This window comes from Dama dama, chromosome 31 (genome assembly GCF_033118175.1).
Source record: "Dama dama isolate Ldn47 chromosome 31, ASM3311817v1, whole genome shotgun sequence".
NCBI classification, from domain to species: Eukaryota; Metazoa; Chordata; class Mammalia; order Artiodactyla; family Cervidae; genus Dama; species Dama dama.
In genome coordinates this window covers 46,714,658-46,733,849 of record NC_083711.1, presented here as the reverse complement: position 1 = coordinate 46,733,849, position 19,192 = coordinate 46,714,658, and the positions used below count along the sequence as shown (strand labels likewise).

Genomic DNA, 19,192 nt, shown 5'->3' with positions numbered 1-19,192 from the left:
CATCAAACTTCTGAGCTAAAGTAATGTTCTCAGTTTACCGCTCTAAGACCCTGGCAGCCCAATAGCAGATGTTTCAAAACAATTCTTAGGAGAGTTCACCGTGGCCATGGGACTCCCATTTTTAACTAGGTAGCAAGTCGTGCGGGCTTCCCTGGTAGCTCAGTTGGTAAAGAATCTGCCTGTAATGCAGGAGATCTGGGTTCAGTTCCTAGATTGGGAAGATCCCCTGGAGGAGGGAATGGCAACCCACTCCAGTATGCTTGCCTGGAGAATACCACGGACAGAGGAGCCTGCTGGGCTACAGTCCATTCGGTCACAAAGAGCTGGATACAGCTGAGCAACTAACGCACATACATACACACACACACACACGCACATCATAAATAGCTTAAATCCTGTAAGTTTCACACAAGAGGAGTAGGAATCGTTAACACAAATCCCATCAAAACAGGACTGACTACAGTGTGTTCCGGGAGGAAGGACGCTGTCTGCGGGACTGACAGCTAGGCGAGGCGGGGGAGGGTGAGGAGGAGGAGGAGGAGGAGGGAGCAGGCTCCAGGAGGGTCCAGGAAGGGAGGCTCAGCTGCTGTCGGGCCAGTGGGCAGCAGCGATAGTGGTGGTGACAGTCGCACCAATGGCAAATCTTTACACAAAACAAAGTGAGATGCTGACTGTGCGCGTGGTTCTAAATGCCTTACACGTTTAACGCATTTAACCAGTTTGTAAAGCAGGTATTGTTACAAATCCCATTTTACAGAAGAGGAAAGTGAGACAGAGGGAGCACAAGTAACTTGCCGAGGTCACCTGGTCAGCACCTGGCAGGGTGGGGATTTGGCCCGGGCCTCTGACAGTCAGCCGACCAGGTCTACTCATCTGTGGTTAAGCCCTGGGCTGGGCGGTGAGGAACGGGGAGCAGAACTGTTGAGAGCCCGGAGGCAAGCCCTGAGATGAGTTTGGGATGGTGTCTAGAGGCCTCTGTGCATATTCAGACTCCAGAGAGGCAGACGGAACACGAGCCTGTTCCGGACAGAAGGTCTGAGCTGCAGAGTTAAGGTTACTTTTAAGAACTTAGTGGATGCAATTGCGGACAGCTGGCTTTGGGACAAGGAGCAAAGAGGAACTGCCGTTAAGGGGCTTACGGAAGATAGCCAGCAGAAAAGTAGTAATAAAAACAGCCGCCACTCGCTGAATCCCTGACCCAGGCTGGGCACTGTTCTAAGTACTTTACATGTCATGAGTAAACAACCTGAAGCTTTTTCATTTGAGATCAAGAATATGCAATCCTTTATAGTACAACCATTGGGCAACTTCAGCACCTACCTTCTTATCCACAAATTTTACACTATACTTACTTGAAATAATGAAGTATTATATTTTAAATACAGCTATACTTTTAAATGAGGAAGCTTTTAGTATCAATAATAAAAACACACTCTTATATTGGAGAAGACGGTTTCCAAGTAGGAAAGGCACATACCTTGGGCTCTTTGAGGAAGCCTCATTTGTGATGGTGAGCAAATCACATAACCCTCCTGAGCTCATTTATAATGATGGAGCAGCTTCCTTCTCTTTAGCTTGCAGCGCATTACTTTAATTAGATTTACTTTCTTGAACCAGAAAATGTCCTTTCGTGTGCTTGATATTTTTCTCTGTAGATAGCAGTTCTTAATGCCGAGGAGAGACGGAAGTTTCTCCAGGGAAAGACATTCTGAATTCTGAGGAGCAGGCTGCGGAGAACCTTCTCCACAGCCCGAGTGGCCCTCAGCTCTCTCACTGTGTGTGATGGTGTTGGCTTGTCCTGGGCAGGGTGGAGGAATCAGGTCTTCGCAGTTAAGGGCATGTGTGACAGTTTAAACTTCTCAGGTGCAAAGGACCGTAAGGAAGAAACAGTACGTTGAGAAAATAATAACAGTTCAGAAGAAAATGTGAGGGTTCTGTTATTCTTGTTGTCCTGTGAACTTGATGAATCAATAGATTTGTGAAATTTGTATTTGAAACCAAAATGAACCTAACAGGATTTCCCCATCTTAATCCACACATCAGGGTTGGGTCTTTGGTTTGATTCAGCTTTTTTACTTACAGAATCAGTCTTTTTTAAAAAAAAAAAAAAAACTCTCTTTATCCATTTTGAGTGGGAAATAGTTGGGTAACAAAATAACTCTGTCAGCAGATAGTTACTTAATATTTATTGAGAGTCCAGAGTTCAGCCATGGCAACCTTGAAAGTCAAATGAAAAAGAGGTCTCCCCTGGGTAGAACAGCAAGTAGCAGTGTGTACTCTTGACTAATTATTAACTTTTGAGTGTTTATCTTACTGTTTCAGAGCTTTCTTACTAGTGAATTCACTCTATTTGCTTTTCTTTTTTTTTTCCCCTGTATTTTTCCAGAAAGAAAAAAACGAAAGGCACCTATGACTTGCCATACTGGGACCGGGCAGGTAATTTACAGCTTCGTATCTCCTTTTATCAGAGGGAAGCCCTACCCTGTAAGGGGCGACAGGAGGAGAGGAAGGCCATTTTCAGGCCCACATCAACTCCCCGGCACCGTTAGAAAAATGGCATTCCTCTTCTGATCATTTTTTTTCTTTTCTGTAAAAATCTCCTGTAGTCTCCAAGTAATGAATGGAATTTCATTATAGGAATTTCTCATAACACACGCTTTGCTCTTTTCCTCCTGGAAACCTTGTCTGATTTGCCTCCACGTACGTCTGTGTCCCGAGACCAGCTTTCTGTGTGGTGTGCATGAGCACCGGGTACGAGGCAGGGGGCTGCGGCTCTGGTGACAGCGTGGTCGCTCTGCTGTGGCCGTTTGGCCCCGTGGGGTTGGTCTGCCGTCTCTGCCTCGAGTTGTCATTCCTTCCGAGTCCTGCTGTGTGTGGCCGGGGGCGGCAGGGCCCTTCTGCGGGTCTCCCACCTCCCCAGCCTCACTGGGGTGACTGTTTGGAGCCCAGAGAGCTCACTGCGAGCAGGGCAGAAAAGAGCAGTGGTGCGGTCAGATCCTGTGCTGCTGTCCCCCCCAACCCCCCCCAACAGGGTGAATCTCAGAATTCTTTGAACTTATTAATGTATTAAAACCCACTGCTGTAACAACTGTCCTGCTGCCCTGGAACAGCTGTGGTTTGCTTCGGTATATTGCTTTTGATAGAGATTTGTACCATGTTCTGCTTTGCATTGGATAGTCTATCAAAGCAGAAAATAAGCTGGGACAATTTAAGGAACTAGAAAAAGAACAAGCTAAACCCAGAGCTACTGGGAAGAAGTAAATAGTAAAGATTAGACAAGAGAAAATAGAGAATACGAGGAAAACAGAAAATGGCAAGTGTTGGCAAGGATGTGAAGAAATTGGAACCATTGTGCACTGTTGATGGGAATGTAAAATGGTTCAGCTTCTTTGGAAAGTAGACCTTTTTTTTTTTTTTTTTGGTCAGTTCCTCAGAGTTAAAAATACAATTACTGTATGATCCAGCAATTCCACTTCTAGGTGTATACCCAAAAGAATTGAAAGCAGAGTCTTGGACAAATGTTTCTACATCCATGTTCATAGCAGTGTTATTCAAAACAGTTAAAACATGGAAGCAACCCAAGTATCGATCCACTAATGTATGAATAAGCAAAATGCAGTATACACATAAAATGGAATGTTAAGCCGTGAAAAAGGAAATTCTGCAGTATATACTGCAGTGTGGGTGAACCTTGAGGACTTTATGCTAAGTGAAATAAGCCAGTCACAAAAAGAAAAATAACATACGACTCCGTTTATACGAGGTACTACTCATATGTAGTAGTCTAAAGACAGAGTAGAGTGCTGGTTGCCAGGGGCTGAGGGGAAGAGACAATCAGGAGTTACTGCTTTCATGGATATGAAATCTCAAGTTTCACAAGACGGAGATATCTGGAGTGAGGGTTGCCCAGCAATGTGAACATATGTAGTATCACTGAGCTGCTTAATTAAAAATGGTTCGGGAAGTTCCCTGGTGCCGTGGTGAGGATTCCAGGCTTTCATTGCTACTGGACTCAATCCCTGGTCAGGAAACTGAGATCCTGGAAGCTGTGTGGGTGCAGCCAAAAAAAAAGGGGTAAGACAGAAAATTCTGTGTATTTTACCACATTTTTTTTAAAAAAGTCTTGAACATCAAGGCTCATTTTATAGATATTTGTTACAGAAATGGCTTAAATGCAGGAGGATTTCTCCCTTCATATACTGTTATCATTTCAAACATAGCTTTCTCCTTAATGGTCTCTCTTGCTTATGATCACAATGAAGGTTGGTGGAAAGGAATGAAGCAGTTTCTTCCTGCCAAATCCGTGGAGCACGAGGAAACCCCAGTTCGCTACAGCAGTAGTGAGGTGAACCACTTGAGTCCAAGAGAAGTCACCGCCGTGCTGCAGACTGACTCTGCAGGTAATTTTAGCGCGGCCCGGGCCCAAGGAGAAACGCTGTGCTTGCCGCAGAGCGCATTGGTGTTTACAGTATTTATCTTTTTCACGTGTAGGAGATGAGCTAGTTTCCACATGTAGATCCACTTTTTAAAAAAGACCTCGAGAGAGTCATTTCTGTGTTTCAGATGTTCTATCCATAAAATCGGGGTATTCATTTCTAAAAACTTTGGGCATATGTCTGCTTATCTGGAATTTCATTTGGTTTTATTGGGAGTTTGAGGGTAGTAAAAGGAGAACAGGAAAGACACAGTGGCCTCGGTATTTATCCTATTAACCCAGTGTATATTTTAAACATTTCCAAATATTTGAAAAAGAAAAACATGAAATTATTTTCCAAGATCAATATTATTTCAGTAATGGACTATTTTCAAATGAAATAGTTATCTGTAAATCTGAAGAACACATATACTCTTTATGCAGAATTCCACGAATGAAGCTTTCTGGCACATTGACATATTACCTTGAGATAACATCTTTAATTTTAATTTTTGAAGCTGATTCTTGCAGGAAAATCCATCCGTCTCCCTGATAGCACAGGTGCCATAAAGATGTGTGTGTTTTCAGGGTAAGCCTGTGGCATTAATGAGAGAACTTTTCTGTTTGTGTTTTGCAACACCCAGAGTATGCACAGCCACTTGTGGGAGGAATCGTGGGCCCCCTCCATCAGAGGTCTACCTTTAAACCCGAAGAAGGAAAAGAAGCAGGGTATGCTGACCTCGATCCTTACAGCTCCCCAGTGCAAGAAGTTTACCACGCCTATGCAGAACCGCTGCCAGTGACCGGGCCTGAGTACGCGACCCCGATCGTCATGGACATGTCCGGGCACCCCTCGGCTGCAGCTGGCCTGCCCTCCACGTCCACTTTCAAAGTTGCAGGGAACCAACCGCCCCCCTCAGCGGGAACATACAACACTCTCCTCTCCAGGACCGACAGCTGCCCCTCGGCACAGGCCCAGTATGATACCCCGAAAGGTGGGAAGCCGGGCCCGAGCGCCCCGGACGAACTGGTGTACCAGGTGCCGCAGAGCTCACAGGAGGTGTCAGAAGCAGGGAGGGAGGGTGAGTGTGATGTTTTTAAAGAAGTCCTTTGAAGGTGATGCTGCTTTTTTACAAAGCATCATTTTAAAGCACATGGCCTTTTTGGTTGTTGTATTAGTGGTAGAACGTATTACATATCTGTCACGGATGTGGTTGGGGGAAGTGTGATGACCGAGGTACAAAAAACTACTAATCTTACCATCTTGCTTTTAAAGGGTTACTGTGGCACAGTTACTGCTTGCCTATGAAATTTCAAACATCATGTTTGTTACTACTGTAAAACACTATTTTATACAGAAAAGGCTCCCTACTATGCACTTCAAAGAAATTTAAAATCACTGAGTATTTATTACCGATGCTGCAGGTACATTGATGAACTCGAGATGGCTCTGTAAGCCTTTCTGGCAATAACGCATGGTACTGTTCTTAAAAATGTCTAAAAATGGCTTGAAATTCAGCAATTTATGAAAGGTGGGTACTATTGTTATTTCTTCCTCTTCTATTCCTGTATTGCTTTCTGAATTTAAAAAAATATATATTGATATAATCATTGTTTTGATTGCAGCATTATGTATTTATCCATCTTTCCTTAGGAAGAGCTGTAGCTGGGAAACTGACCTGTAGTGAGCAGAGTGATTTTTCACTTTCTGACACTCTAATGAACTTAAGCATCTCATAGTACATGACCTGGGCTCATCCCTTGCTTGTTCCACCTGGGGCCCTTGGTGGCCTGTCCCATTCTCATGCTTATAAATGCCTGGGTTTTTTTAGTGGGTGATGCTTGCTATATCAGTCTCATTAATTTAGATCCCCTAGTGTCTCCATGTGGAAACAGGAACAATTTTATAAATTTAAAAAGCTATAAAGGAGATCCTCTGCTCCAAACTCTGTTTGCAATGGAATTCTTCCTAGGAGAGTGTGAAAAGTTAAGGGCTTCTAAACAAGAACACTGTAAACAATACCCACTTAATATTTATCATCAACGTGAAAGGCAAAATTATTCCTCAGGAATCATGTAAATTACCTCCCCTCCACAAAAGTAACCAAATTGCTTTGGTTTTATATACAGACTGTTCTTTGAATCTCAAGGTATTTATTGTTTTTAGTGAAATAAAGAAATGTTTTTCCACAGTAAGAAATGTAAAGCCAGCATGTATTCTTCAGCTCTCTGATTATGCCATCTATGTGGTCGGGGGGTGTGAGTAGTCTCGTATATCACTAGGGAACAGAGGGAACAAATGTTTTAGCATCGTAGCAAAGGAAAATTCCTGTCTTGCTTTTGATACCTCTGGGCAACTTCGGTCACCCAGAAGTAGTTTAAATGACCGAAAATAGAAGTCATCTGCAGTTTACTAGCCTTAGTGTAGAAACCATCTTTAGAAGTCTATAGATTGGTAAGATGATATGAGAAGCTAACCATATGATTAAAATATATGAATTTTACATCCCCTAGTTTATAGTTAATGTTGAAATGTACTTCCCCAGCAGGTTCTAGTCATTTCTTTTAGCCTGTACCGCCAGATGATGGCAGAATTTGCTAAAATTTGACCAACTATATAGTGTTCATTTTGCTTGCTTCCATGAGTCTTTCAGTATTGTAAAACATTGCTCCAAAACAGAACTGCCAAATTCTACAGCCTCCCTGTGTTCTAGTTGTATGATTTTGTTGGTCTTATTTTCAGATGCTTTTCCTTTTTCCAACAGGCTTTTGAGGCATAATTTTATTCACTGAAAAGCCAATACACATTTTGTTTCAAAATATTTGAAACAAAAAGCACAGATGTTGAACTTTTATTAAAACAGGTATGAATGTGTAAAGCACATATATTAATGCAGTCATCCCCCTCCAGGTGGGAAGAGAGTAAACCAATTGCTTTATTTTTTTATTCATCCTTAGTATACAAAAATATACTTTCTAAAATCATATGCCTATTTGAAGCTTTAAGAGAAATGAGTTCAGTAACTATTTCTTTTTTCCAAAGATGCTTGCTATTTTTAATTGTGCATACCTGATTGTTTTCCCATAGAACTTTTTTTTTTGAAGCAAATGTTCTCTTAAATAATGCATGTTTTAAGACTTGATTCATATATTGCCACTGTGCTGTCCCTGAACTACCAATAATTTTTACAAAATGTCTAGTTTTTAACTACTATTATATATTTTACTTTCCAAATGAAGAGCTGAGCCTGATACAAAAGGTTAGTCTGGTTTGTACTTTTTAATTCATTTTTATATTAGTTTTTTTTTTTTTTTTTGAACGTTACTATGTCTGATATATATACAGCTTTGGAGACAATCATGTAACAACTGAAAATGTGAAGGTAACCATTTTTTACAAAATTCCCTTGATTTTTTAGTCTTTGCTTGAAACATGTAGGAAAAAAAGTCACTGTGACTTACTGGGTTAAATTTTTTCCTGTTAATGAAGTTATAAAAATAGAATCAGACCGTGGTACAGGAAATATGGCCCTTAAGGTTTCATAAAATTACACTGACTTCGCTGTTACTTGATTTTAGGAACCAGCACAGTTAAAGGTAAGATATTGTGAATGCTGACTTATATTGTATTAAAAGCTATAAATCTAAAGAGATCCTATTGTGTATGCAGGGTCTAGCCCAGTTATTTAAGTTCACATTTCGCTATTTGCACTTTGCATTGAACAATGGGTTTATTTGCTGTTGAAATGGTTCGAGTAGAAGATTTATACAGTAATTGAAATTATGTTGTGTATACATTTGCCCTTCTCCCTCCCGCCCACAAGAGGGAGCAGAAAATGAGCTTATTTAAATATGAATGTGGCCATAATTCTGTGGAATGTAATAAAGCTTGAACCTCTTTCCCTGGGCTCCACATTGTTACCTGGACAGCAAGAGGGTTATAGAAAAACACCATGTCAGATAATAGGATTAGAAAGAACAACTAGATTAGGTGGGGTAATAAAAACTTTTCAACCCTCTTAAGAGAAATCAGTGAAATTCTATTTATTAAAAAAAAAAAAAAAATTACCTACTGGCTATGCCTTTTGGTTCTGAACTTGAAATCCCTAAACTGTAATATCTAAGAGTTGGATATTTTTAGGTCAACTGTGGCATCAGTTCTCATGTAATCCAACTTGTAACTAGTTTCTTCTCCTCCTCGCCTCCTCTTCTTTTTTGGCACTGGGAAAGGTAGAAACAAAACATATTGGAAATAAAAGTGGCTTTGAGTGTCAGTGATATTCTCCCAGAATGTACTTTTCTTACCTCGGCATGTACTGTAGTCACTCAATATTTGTATATGTTGCTAGAATTTGATTGTATAAATAGTGAGATTTTAATGTGTTCATGTGTTTTTAATAAATTGTATATATGTGTCTTGTTCCCTTTTTTTTCCCCCTTAAACCTTGAGGTTTGTAACCATTCTCGTACTATACAAAACACCTGATTCCTCAATTTTAAGATCAGTCAGAAATGTTATGGCCAGTGTTTACATTTGAGAACATTTGAAAATGCCACCATTAGTGTTTGACTTTTTTCTGTAGACAGCACCATGCTTTCTGAAACCAGACTCAGCATCCACAGTCTTAGCTGTGGGCCCCTGGCTGTGTGGTGTGAGGGAATGATCAGCTCTGCCTTTCCACCTGAGTTATCAGAAGAATCAAACGAGACTGGTATGTGGGAACATATGCTGGGATTAACAGCACAGAGTCCATCATTCAGCATGTGGGTCTGAGTTCAATCAGCTACTAGTTCTCTCCCCCAACATCACTTTCAAGTATGTCATTTATTCCTGTTTCTGACCCAATATTTATACATGCTCTTTAGAGAGGCAGGTTGTCAGTGATAATTATCACTGTCTCCCAGTGATACCAATTCTTCCTACACATACCTCTTCTGACAGCTTTTGATTCTAGCCAAGTAATGTCTACTGCTCTCTTCACCCACTGTCCCCCCTCCCTCCCCATAACCTTTGGTTATAGTCATCAAAGTAAAAAGGGAGACTGGCTCACCACTTTAGTCCACCTGGCTTGTCTGCATCCCACAAGTCTTTTCTGGCGCACCCTAGGCAAGCTTTCCATTTGAAGATGTGACTGACTCATGTGGACAGCTGGTCTTGTCATGAAAGTGCCACTGAAATCCAGAAACAGCTCGACTCTTAAAGGTTTACTCATTCTTGTCTTCTTTGTTTCTTGTCTTGTCTTTTTTACTTTACTTCAAATAAGCTTCGAAAACGTAATGAATTAATAAGCCAGGCAAAAAATACCGCTTAAAAGTTTTCTTCTTGAGCTTGCCTACTTCAGCTTCTTTAAACTTTATTTCTTTAAAATAATGAAGTCACCAGACTTGAAGAATTGCAGTCTTTGGTTATTTACTTATCCAGAGTTTCATGTTTATCCTGTTTCTTTTGACTTGGGGAAAAAAAAAAAAAATCTTCATTCTACCAAACTACTGATCATAATCATGGTTTACTTAACTGCAGGAGAAAAATGCTTAATTCAGTCAGTATGATCTTAGATTTCCATAACCAAGCATGCCTCAGGTCTGGTTTAAGATTCCAGTCCGGCTCCTCGGGTATAACTAAAAGGAACTAGAGTTATACACCTGAAGTGGGTCCAGTACACTACATCAAGGAACTGCCGCACACCAGTTCCTAACAGTTTACAGTAGCCAGATGAACCTCTCAACATGTCCTGTTACATTCAAAATTTGTCGTAGTAAGCTTAAACCCCCTTACTTACTAGGAAGTCACAGCCCTTCAGAAGTCTAAGATGAACTAACTATAGTTAAAAACACCTCAGAAAACTAGCTTATTTTTAAACAACGCAATGAAAAGTTCACTTTCCCTGATATCTTAATGTCTTGGTTTCCATAAATTAAATATATTCACAGAAATTAAGCTGGTGGTTATGAATCACCAGGCAGCAAGAGACTTAATACACATAATTTCTTGACAAGTACATCCAACATATTTAAAAATAAACTAAAAATTGCAGTATAAAAATAAAAATACTGTTAGCATTATCTTCTGAGTCTGTAGGGTTACTGTTGGGTCAAGTCGGTTACAAAGTTTTTTTCTATAATGTCCTTCAGAAAGAGCTGCTCCGCAGTGACATTGTGATATTCATTCTGAAGAAGAAAAACAAAAGTCACCGTCTGTCATTCTTTTGCCAGAGCCCTCCCTAAAAGCCCACTCTTTCCACTTAAACCATCAGTTAAGTAAGAGGTTCCCTCACATCATCTTCTGGTCTACTGAATTATGGTGTAAATCTAGAAACCAAAATTGACAAGATCTAACCTGAATAAATTCCACTTGTTCAGCTTACATAGTATTTAGGGATGAGGATTTAAGGGGACTGGTTTCATTTCATGGGATATAGCCATATACTTAACAGTAAATCCCTCACTGTTCGATGTTAAAATGTACATGTAATATTTTAACTCCTATCACTTGTGCCACTAATCTAAGTTATTAGGAAAATAGAAAATTCTTTCCCATTCACAGTAAAAATTTAAGGATCAAATCTACCATTATTAATCCCCATTCAAGGGAAAAATGATCTAGTATAAAAGTTTACAACTTTTCTGACCATGAAGATTCTTTCATGAGGTTAAAAAGTTATAGACCTTCCCATCTACTTAACTGAAAAACTCCATGAAAAGAATTAGTATGATCATGGCCATGCTTTTGGGTGAATCTGTCATATCTCAAACAACAGGTTTCGAATATCTTTTCAAACAGTGCATCAAATATAGCATCTAAGGTAAGGCTTGGTTCCTATGTAGGTTTGATAAGATTCTTCCAAGGGTCTGAGGCCAACAGATTGGGAGCTGCTGCTATAGTGAGAACTCTGGACCCCACTCCTAATTTCAGCACATGCTATCTCTGTAAACCCTTATTAAGCCATCAACTTCTCAAAACCTGTTCCCTAAGTAAAATGACAGGGTGAAATGGCAGAATATATAAGCTTACCTCACTCATCAAAGACATGGTGGCATTCCCATAGTAGTGCAAAGGACTCTTGAGGTCAGAAAAGTTGTACTTAAAGCCAGCAAGATGAACTTCATGACATATGTGAAATGCCAAGGTAATGGCAATAATGCCTGTGGTTGGGTGTTTGGGTTTCTGGGGGAGGAAATGAAAATTTAGGGGAAAAAGTACACACAAGGTACTTGTTTCCAAAGCCTATTTGGGTGATCCATCTTACAGCATCTTCTGAGCATTTCATCAAGACAAAAACTTAAGTTCAACCTTCATCATGCCCCAAGGCTCAAGTGCCAAGTTAATATCCTAACTCTATAAAGTGTTGGTTGTAATCTTAGAAAGTCTTTCAAGTAAAACCTAACTGCAGTACTAGTCCAGAAGACAACTATCAGATGGAGCCTTGAGGAAAAGGATGCTGCCGCCTTATTTAAAAAACACATCAAGTCTGGCAACTTGTGGAAAAGAAGCAAAGCCTGAGAATATTAAACCCATGTATGAAATGTAAGAACCACTTAATTCACTAACAGATAGAATCATGCTAAAAGGCTTCAAATCATTTAGCCAGAAAATAGTTCTGTTTCATAATGCTGATAATTCAGCTCTAGGGAAAGATCACTTTAATTGAGTAACTTCAATAACAAACTGCCAAGGTGAGGATCTGACTAGAAAATGAAGATTCCAGATGTATATACATAGTAAAGTCACACTCAGTTTTGTTTTTAAATTAATAAATTTTAACAACAAGAAACCAAGCATCCCCTTCACATGTACATATACCCTAAAAAGTACTATCATAGATGTCTGACTGAAGGGTCTTGGCATTCTAAGCTTTAATTCTCGTAGGATAGCCTTCAAAAGCGAAAACAAAATATATCTTTGTTTTTTTTTTTTTAAACAAAAATTCAAGGAGATTTTCTTTTGATTAAATGTTTCCTACAGATCCCATGGAAATTACATATGATTAATTATGGTTTCAAGAAAAATCAGAGCAGCATAATAAAATCAGGTAAACTCCAGGAAGCAAATTTGTCTGAAAGCCTAACAGTCTTCTACCTAAGTTTTTCTTTACCCCTCACACAACTGTGACCCCACCACAGCTTCTCCACCTGCTGTGAAAGGAAGTTAATGGTTGGGTTAAAAACCTAGGGGTCATCCCAGCTCACCGATGACATCACATTTCAAGTTCTCCCTCTCCCTTCTTCACACCTTAGAGTTTCCCATTCACCATTCTAGGCATTCCCTGATGGAGGCCTTCAATTTACTTGGGCACCCACCACCCACAGAACCTATACTGTCCCTGACAGAATCTTAACCCTGGTTAAGGTCAGAGAAAACGGCATACTTGACTGGTCACAGATTACATTTGTGACCATCTCAAGTGGGCATTCAGTCATGTCCAACAACCCAGTTACACTCCCCTAGTAAACTTCCATTTGTACTCTGTAAGATGGCAATCTCATACCTTTCTATCCAACAGCTCTACCTTCCTTCCTACTTTAAACTGTCAGTTTAATCCTCATTTTTCTTAGAAAACAGAATCGCTCAGACAAGAGCTACATCACCTTCCCAATTCCAAATCTCCCTTTGTCTTTACCCATATTTCCAGGGTTCACTTCTATGTGGATGAGCTGTCCCTGTTTCTCCCGAAAGCCAGCCTCTCCACTCACGCACTCCATTGTCCCTGTCTTTTTTCTCAACAATTTTGCTTCTACAAGTATCCCCTTTCTCTCATCATCAGTACTTCCCTCTAATGAATCGTCCCTTCAGCATACAAACACATCTACCTAAAAAGCCAGGACAACAAAAAGAACCCTTCCTTGAGCCTGTGTCTTCGAGTCATTCCTCTGCTTTCTTTTCTAGCAAAACTCCACTGAAGATTTGCCTCCATTCACTCATGTCCCACGTTCTTCCTCTTTCTATACTTGTCCCTAACAGTGTGACCTCTGTCCAGGACGGCATCTGACACAGTTGACCTCTGAAATACAGCTGTGTCCCTCACTTGGCTTCTAGGACACTGCCCTAGTGGAATTTCAGTGCACTTAAAACTAGTTCTAGTACCGTCTCTAAGTAAGACCAGAGGCTTCCTGTGTACTACCTAAAGCAAAAATCAAGGGATAAATCTGATCTTACCTCACTTAGGAAAGTAAGAGCTGAAAATTCACAAAATATACATTCAGAAGCTGTCCTTTCCCCTCAAAATTAGCAAGACAGGACTTAATATTTATGCTTTTTTGACTTCAGGATTCCACTTCCAGGTGTCTTTCCTACAGAAATCACACAAGTGTGCAGAAAATCCCTATAAGCACATGCATTTCTATATTACCCATAGAGGGAAAAAAGCTGGCTATAAAACTAAAGGTCTACAAATAGGGGAAGAGTTAATTAGAGAGGAGAAACAGCAGAACAATATAGTATAATCAGAAATTACACTCAACAACAAAAAAAAGTGCTGTGTTTGTAATTGAATAGACAAAAGTTGATGCAAACAATAAGTGCTGGAGAGGATGTAGAGAAAAGGGAACTGTACCTTTGGTGGGAATGTAAATTGGTACAGCTACTGTGGAGAAGGAGTATGCAGATTACCTAAAAAACTAAAAACAGAACTACCATATAACCCAGCAATCTCACTCCTGGGCGTATACCTGGAGAAAACCATAGTTCAAAAAGAATACATGCACCTCAATGTTCATTGCAGCACTATTTAAAATATCCAGGACATGGAAGCAGCCTAGATGTCCACTGACAGAAACAGATAAAGAAGATGTGGTACATAACAGACAGTGGAATATTACTCAGCTGTAAAAGGGAATGAAATAGTGCCCTTTGCAGACATGGATGGACCTAGAGACTATCATACAGACGGAAGTCAGAAAGAAAAATATTGCTTGTATGTAGACTCTGGAAAAAATGGTATAGATGAACTCATATAGGAATAGAGACACAGATAAACTTATAGATGCCAAGGAGAGAGGAGGGATGGGATGAATGGAGAGATCGGGATTGACAGGTATACTCTAGCGGCACGATGTATAGCAGAGATAACTAATGAGCAACCTACCGGACAGTGCAGGCAACTCTGCCCAGTGCCCTGTGGGACCTACAGGAGAAGGCGGTCTAAGGAAGGGATATCGGGACACGTCTAAGTGATTCACTTTGCTATACAGCAGAAACGAACACAACATTATAAAGAAAATATACTCCAATAAAATTAAATTGTATTTGTGTTTGTAAATGCACAGAGAGTCTAGAAGGATATAAAATGCAAAAGAGCTTGGGAGATAATCTGAATTATACAGAGAAAAGGATGACTTCCTTTTTTAAAAAAATATTCCTTTGTAAAAGCTGTTTAAGCATGTACTATTTCAGAATTTTTTTATTGTGCCTTTTATTTCATGAAAAGGTACAAAATACAAGTTTATTTCTTTGGGTTTTTCCCAGTTACAAAAACAAAAGCCTCCTTTCAGCTGAGATATCACATTACACATTTACTCAAGCTTCAAATGAAAAATACAACCTGTCACTGTATGGATCTAAGCTACATTTTTCCTAGGGAATGTAGACAAACAGGGCTACAAGAGTCGAAGTCAATGAGATTCCTTGTAATTAAAAAGAGTTAAAGAATCCTGCTGTCTGCACACAGCCTGCCCGTCAGCGCTACACACCCCGTCCCCCTTCCCCCATCAATATTCTCCTCCCTGCAGAGCGGTGAAGAGGTGATGAGAGATGGGCCACCTGGACATCTAAACGGGGACCCCAGAAGGGCCCTGCAAGGGCAGGAAAACACTGCACTTAAAAGGTTGTTTTCCTTGCAATCTGAACAACATACGGATTAAAATCCACAGATAACCTAATCTCACTAACTCAGATGTGGCCCTCACAAGTCACCTCATGAGTCATGGTTCTCCCAGGAACCCCTCTATTCCACCCCAGTCATGTCTTTAGTTTGAAACTGTGTGAAGGAAAATACATACCTCATTTTTGGGAAACACTTTCGGGAAATGAAGCAGTTCATAAGCTGCCATTCTGGTGATGTAAGGATCTAATATTCTGATTTGATAAGGTTTATAAATCAGATTTAAAGCTGGTTCCTTCCAAAAACCATTAGGGTTCTGAAATAAAGAATATAGAAAATACAACTTGTTGTCTTTTTTTTTAATATTAAAAAAAAACTGAAGGAAATCAGAAAACAGATCGATTTTGCCAACTTACTATTTTGCCACCTGTCAACAATTCCCACAGCCACTTTAAATCAAGAGGCTTAAAAGCAGTGAGAATCACCGTAGTATTAGGGTCATTGTGATCAGGATCTGAAAAAACAGATTCTGGATAAAAAAGTCGGAAGGTAGTCCTTCTTCCAACTTCCTCTTCATGTCCTAAAACAGGACCATTATTCATTCTGTGGGTAGTAAACACACAAGACATGTAGACCAAGAGCAGTCAGGGTCATTTCCATCACAGTTCTCAGAGATTTCAGAGCCAGACAAACGTTGTCAGCCACGTAGCTGGGCTCTAAAGCCATGTGGCAATCCATCAAGTCTTTCACAGCCAAGGAAATAACTCCCTTTCCTGAAACAGCTGCTTGATCAAAGGCAGAAACATTTGTGTTTGAAAATTAACTGTGGGGCCACCAATAGTTCCTTCTTACCTCCAGAAAAACTGAAGACACAATGAAACAAATGGGAACATAAAACCCCAGAATACTCAAAACAGACCTTGGAGGTCATCTCGATAAAACCCCATGTGCTTGTAGATAAGGGCCCTGACATCCATAGAGATAAAGTTACTTGCCCAAGGTTACAGCATCATGGAGCACGCGGATGTGTGCCTAAGTGACTAACAGGCAAGAGTCAAGCTGATTTGAAGACCCATCAAAATTGATGCGCTCTGAAGTAAAGAAACAACAAAACTGCTATATTTATACCTAGGCATAACCAAGAGTAACTATTGCTGGGATGAACGAAAGAACCACAAATGATCCAGTGCTGGATTTGCGGATGCTCAAAATAAGCCAAGGCTAGATGTGCACTATTTATGCACACACCATGAAGGTGTGCTATGAAAAGGAATGCTTTGTTGCCAAAATAGTGTCCCCTAGGAGACAAATACTGTTTGACCCTCTGGCACTGTGTAATATAAAGCAGCCTTAATAACACCTGAAATGACTTTCATAATGTCTTGCCAGGGGCATTTTCCCACAAGGGCCCGGTGTGGTTCTAGGGACCGGATTTTACACCATTACAAAGAAATCTGTGAGTACTTGAACATTGTTTTGTGGATAAATCTTCACAGCTTCCTTAAAATGGATAATGGCCAGAAAATGCGGTGACCATACTGTGCAGAAACCCTTGGCAACTTGTAACCCAGCAAAATGCCCAAGTACTGCCAGGCCATCCTAATGCACTGCCCAGCAGGAAGTTTCCCCACTCTTCAGAAGACTGTTCACAGCCATTCCCAACACATACACACTTCATGACCCCACCACTAGGTCTATGGGACTCTCAGTAGCTGTGACGACAACCCCAACTTTCCCTTCCCCTGCAGAGATAACCACGCTGTGCTCCAGGCCCCGTGCCCTCTCTCGTTACCATACCAATCTCTTTATTCATTTCCATCTGTTTACTAATGTTTTAGAATCTCCTATCTTTATAAAAGGAAACAAAACAGAAAATCTCCTTTAGGAGTCCGGGATTATCTCCAGTGACCATCTTATGTCTCAACTCCACAGTGAAATTTCTCCAAAGAGTAGTTTATACTAGTTTACTAGTTTCTCTGCTTTCTCACCTGTTATTCCCTCAAACCGCTCCACTTGCCCAAGGTTACACCATCATGGAGCCTCCAAGTCTTCTGTCAAGAATATCAGTGAGTTTCAACTTGCCAGTCCAATGTGAACTCTGTCCCCATCTTACAGGACCTCTCACCAGCATCTGTCATGGTTGAAACCTCCCTGTCTTACAACATTGTGCTGGCTTGGCATTTATAATCACCTTTTCCTGACTTTCTTCCTACTTCGGGGGCAGATCCTCTCCTTTACTCCTTTCTCTTTGCACAACCTTTAACTTTTAAGTACTTCAAAGCTCAGGCCTGAGCCCTCTTTGTCTGCTCCTGGGAAATCTCACCCAGTCCATGGTCTAAATACAACTTAAGTTAAGATTTAACCTCTTTATCTAACTGCCTACTTGATTTATATACTATAAATCTAATAAGCATCTCAAACGTGGTATGTTCATACCAAAATCTTGATTCTCCCCTAAACCTATTCCTACCCTAGTCTTCCCCAACTCAATGAATGGTATCACTATCCAGCCAGTCTATTAAGCCAAAAACCTGGAAGTATCCTGTATTCCTTTATTCCCACCTCTGCTCACATCTAATAAAAAGCAGATCCTGATAACTGTAACTCGAATACAGGCCTCAATCTAGTCCCTTATCTCTGTCCCTGCCATGACAATCCTACTGCAAGCCACCATTCTCTACCCAAATGCAGCAACCTGACTGGACTCTTCATTTCCACCCTTGTCCTTCATGTTTTATTGTCCATGCCAGCACCAGGGTATTTTAAAGATAAAACCAGGGCTTCCCTGGTGGTCCAGTGGTTAAGAATCTGCCTGCCAATGCAGCGGACACGGGTTTGATCCCTGCTCTGGGAAGATCCCACATGCCATGAGGCAACTAAGCCCATGCATCCCAATTGCTGAACCCGCACACTTTAGAGCCTGTGCTCCACAACAAGAGAAGCCGTCTCAACGAGAAACCCGTGCAGCGCAGCTAGAGAGTAGCCCCTGCTCACTGCAACGAGAGAAAGCCTGCGTGCAGCAACAAGGACCCAGTGCAGTCATAAATTTTTTTTTAAAAAAGACATAACCAGATAGAGTTGCACTCTTGCTGAATGATTTTCAAAACTTTTCTGTTACACTTAAAACACGAGCCCAAATCCTAGTTGACAAAATCCTACAAAGCCCACTCCTTAACAACATCTTCAGCTGCCGATTGCACCCGTCTCCCCAGTCTGCTGCCCTCCAACCTCACTGGGTTTCTTTTTTGCTGCTCTCAAACCCAGCATCATACCTTCCGGAGGACCGTCAGTCAACATTTTCTCTGCCTGCATTGCTCTTCCCTAGTCTTCATATGGCCAGGACTGTGTGGTCACTTAGGTCCAGTTTAAGATGTCTCTGCCTTAGCATTGCCACCCATTCAAAACCAGCCATTCATTCTTGATGATTTAATTATTTTGATTGTTTACCTGACATTTATTATATTTCTTTTCTTAATTTTCTTCTTCCCATTAGAATGTAAGCTCCACAGGGAGAAAGAACATTATTCTTATTCACTGCAATAGCCCCCTGAGGCTAGAACTGTGCCCAGAATGTTCAGGGGATTTCATAAATATTCACTAAATGAATGACCCGAAATCTAAGTCTACTCCAGCCAACAACTTGAGTAGTAAGTAACGTACTTAAACATACTAAAGCAACTCCACTTCCTTTTAAAAATCGTCATACTAAAGCAGGAAACTATGTTCTTTTAAAACAGTTCCATGTTAGCAAACATATTTACCTTATTATTATATCATATGAGTCAATTTTTTCTCCTAATGTCTTATTCTTCAATATTCCTCCATTACCAACCACCACACACTTCTTACACGGCACACTGTTGAACAAAGAGACAAGTGAGAGATTGAGACATCTTTTACAAAACTGGCTGATTCCAACAACTTGTTCATACTTTGAGGAACCCAGAAAAAAGAATCAATT

General features: G+C 40.6%; 2 protein-coding genes across 12 annotated transcripts in view; one reads left to right on the top strand and one right to left on the bottom strand.

Moving 5' to 3' along the window:
• The window catches only part of DCBLD2 (discoidin, CUB and LCCL domain containing 2), a 74,132-nt gene extending 68,105 nt beyond the window's left edge, over nt 1-6,027 (top strand). Inside the window, exons 14-16 of the mRNA XM_061134056.1 lie at nt 2,387-2,436; nt 4,263-4,400; nt 5,059-6,027. Of these exons, the coding sequence (XP_060990039.1) occupies nt 2,387-2,436; nt 4,263-4,400; nt 5,059-5,528 (658 nt within the window). The 3' untranslated portion in view covers nt 5,529-6,027. The remainder of the gene's footprint in view (nt 1-2,386; nt 2,437-4,262; nt 4,401-5,058) is intronic.
• A 2,416-nt stretch (nt 6,028-8,443) lies between these two features.
• Nucleotides 8,444-19,192, bottom strand: part of ST3GAL6 (ST3 beta-galactoside alpha-2,3-sialyltransferase 6) — an 89,879-nt gene continuing 79,130 nt past the window's right edge. For 10 of the 11 annotated variants that reach the window (XM_061134060.1, XM_061134063.1, XM_061134065.1 and 7 more), the window contains 6 exons: nt 18,993-19,088; nt 15,648-15,834; nt 15,410-15,547; nt 11,427-11,579; nt 9,466-10,582; nt 8,444-8,635 (listed from right to left, as the gene is read on the bottom strand). In XM_061134060.1, coding sequence (XP_060990043.1) covers nt 10,496-10,582; nt 11,427-11,579; nt 15,410-15,547; nt 15,648-15,834; nt 18,993-19,088 — 661 coding nt within the window. In that variant the 3' untranslated portion in view covers nt 8,444-8,635; nt 9,466-10,495. The remainder of the gene's footprint in view (nt 8,636-9,465; nt 10,583-11,426; nt 11,580-15,409; nt 15,548-15,647; nt 15,835-18,992; nt 19,089-19,192) is intronic. The other variant, XM_061134057.1, reaches the window with a different exon arrangement.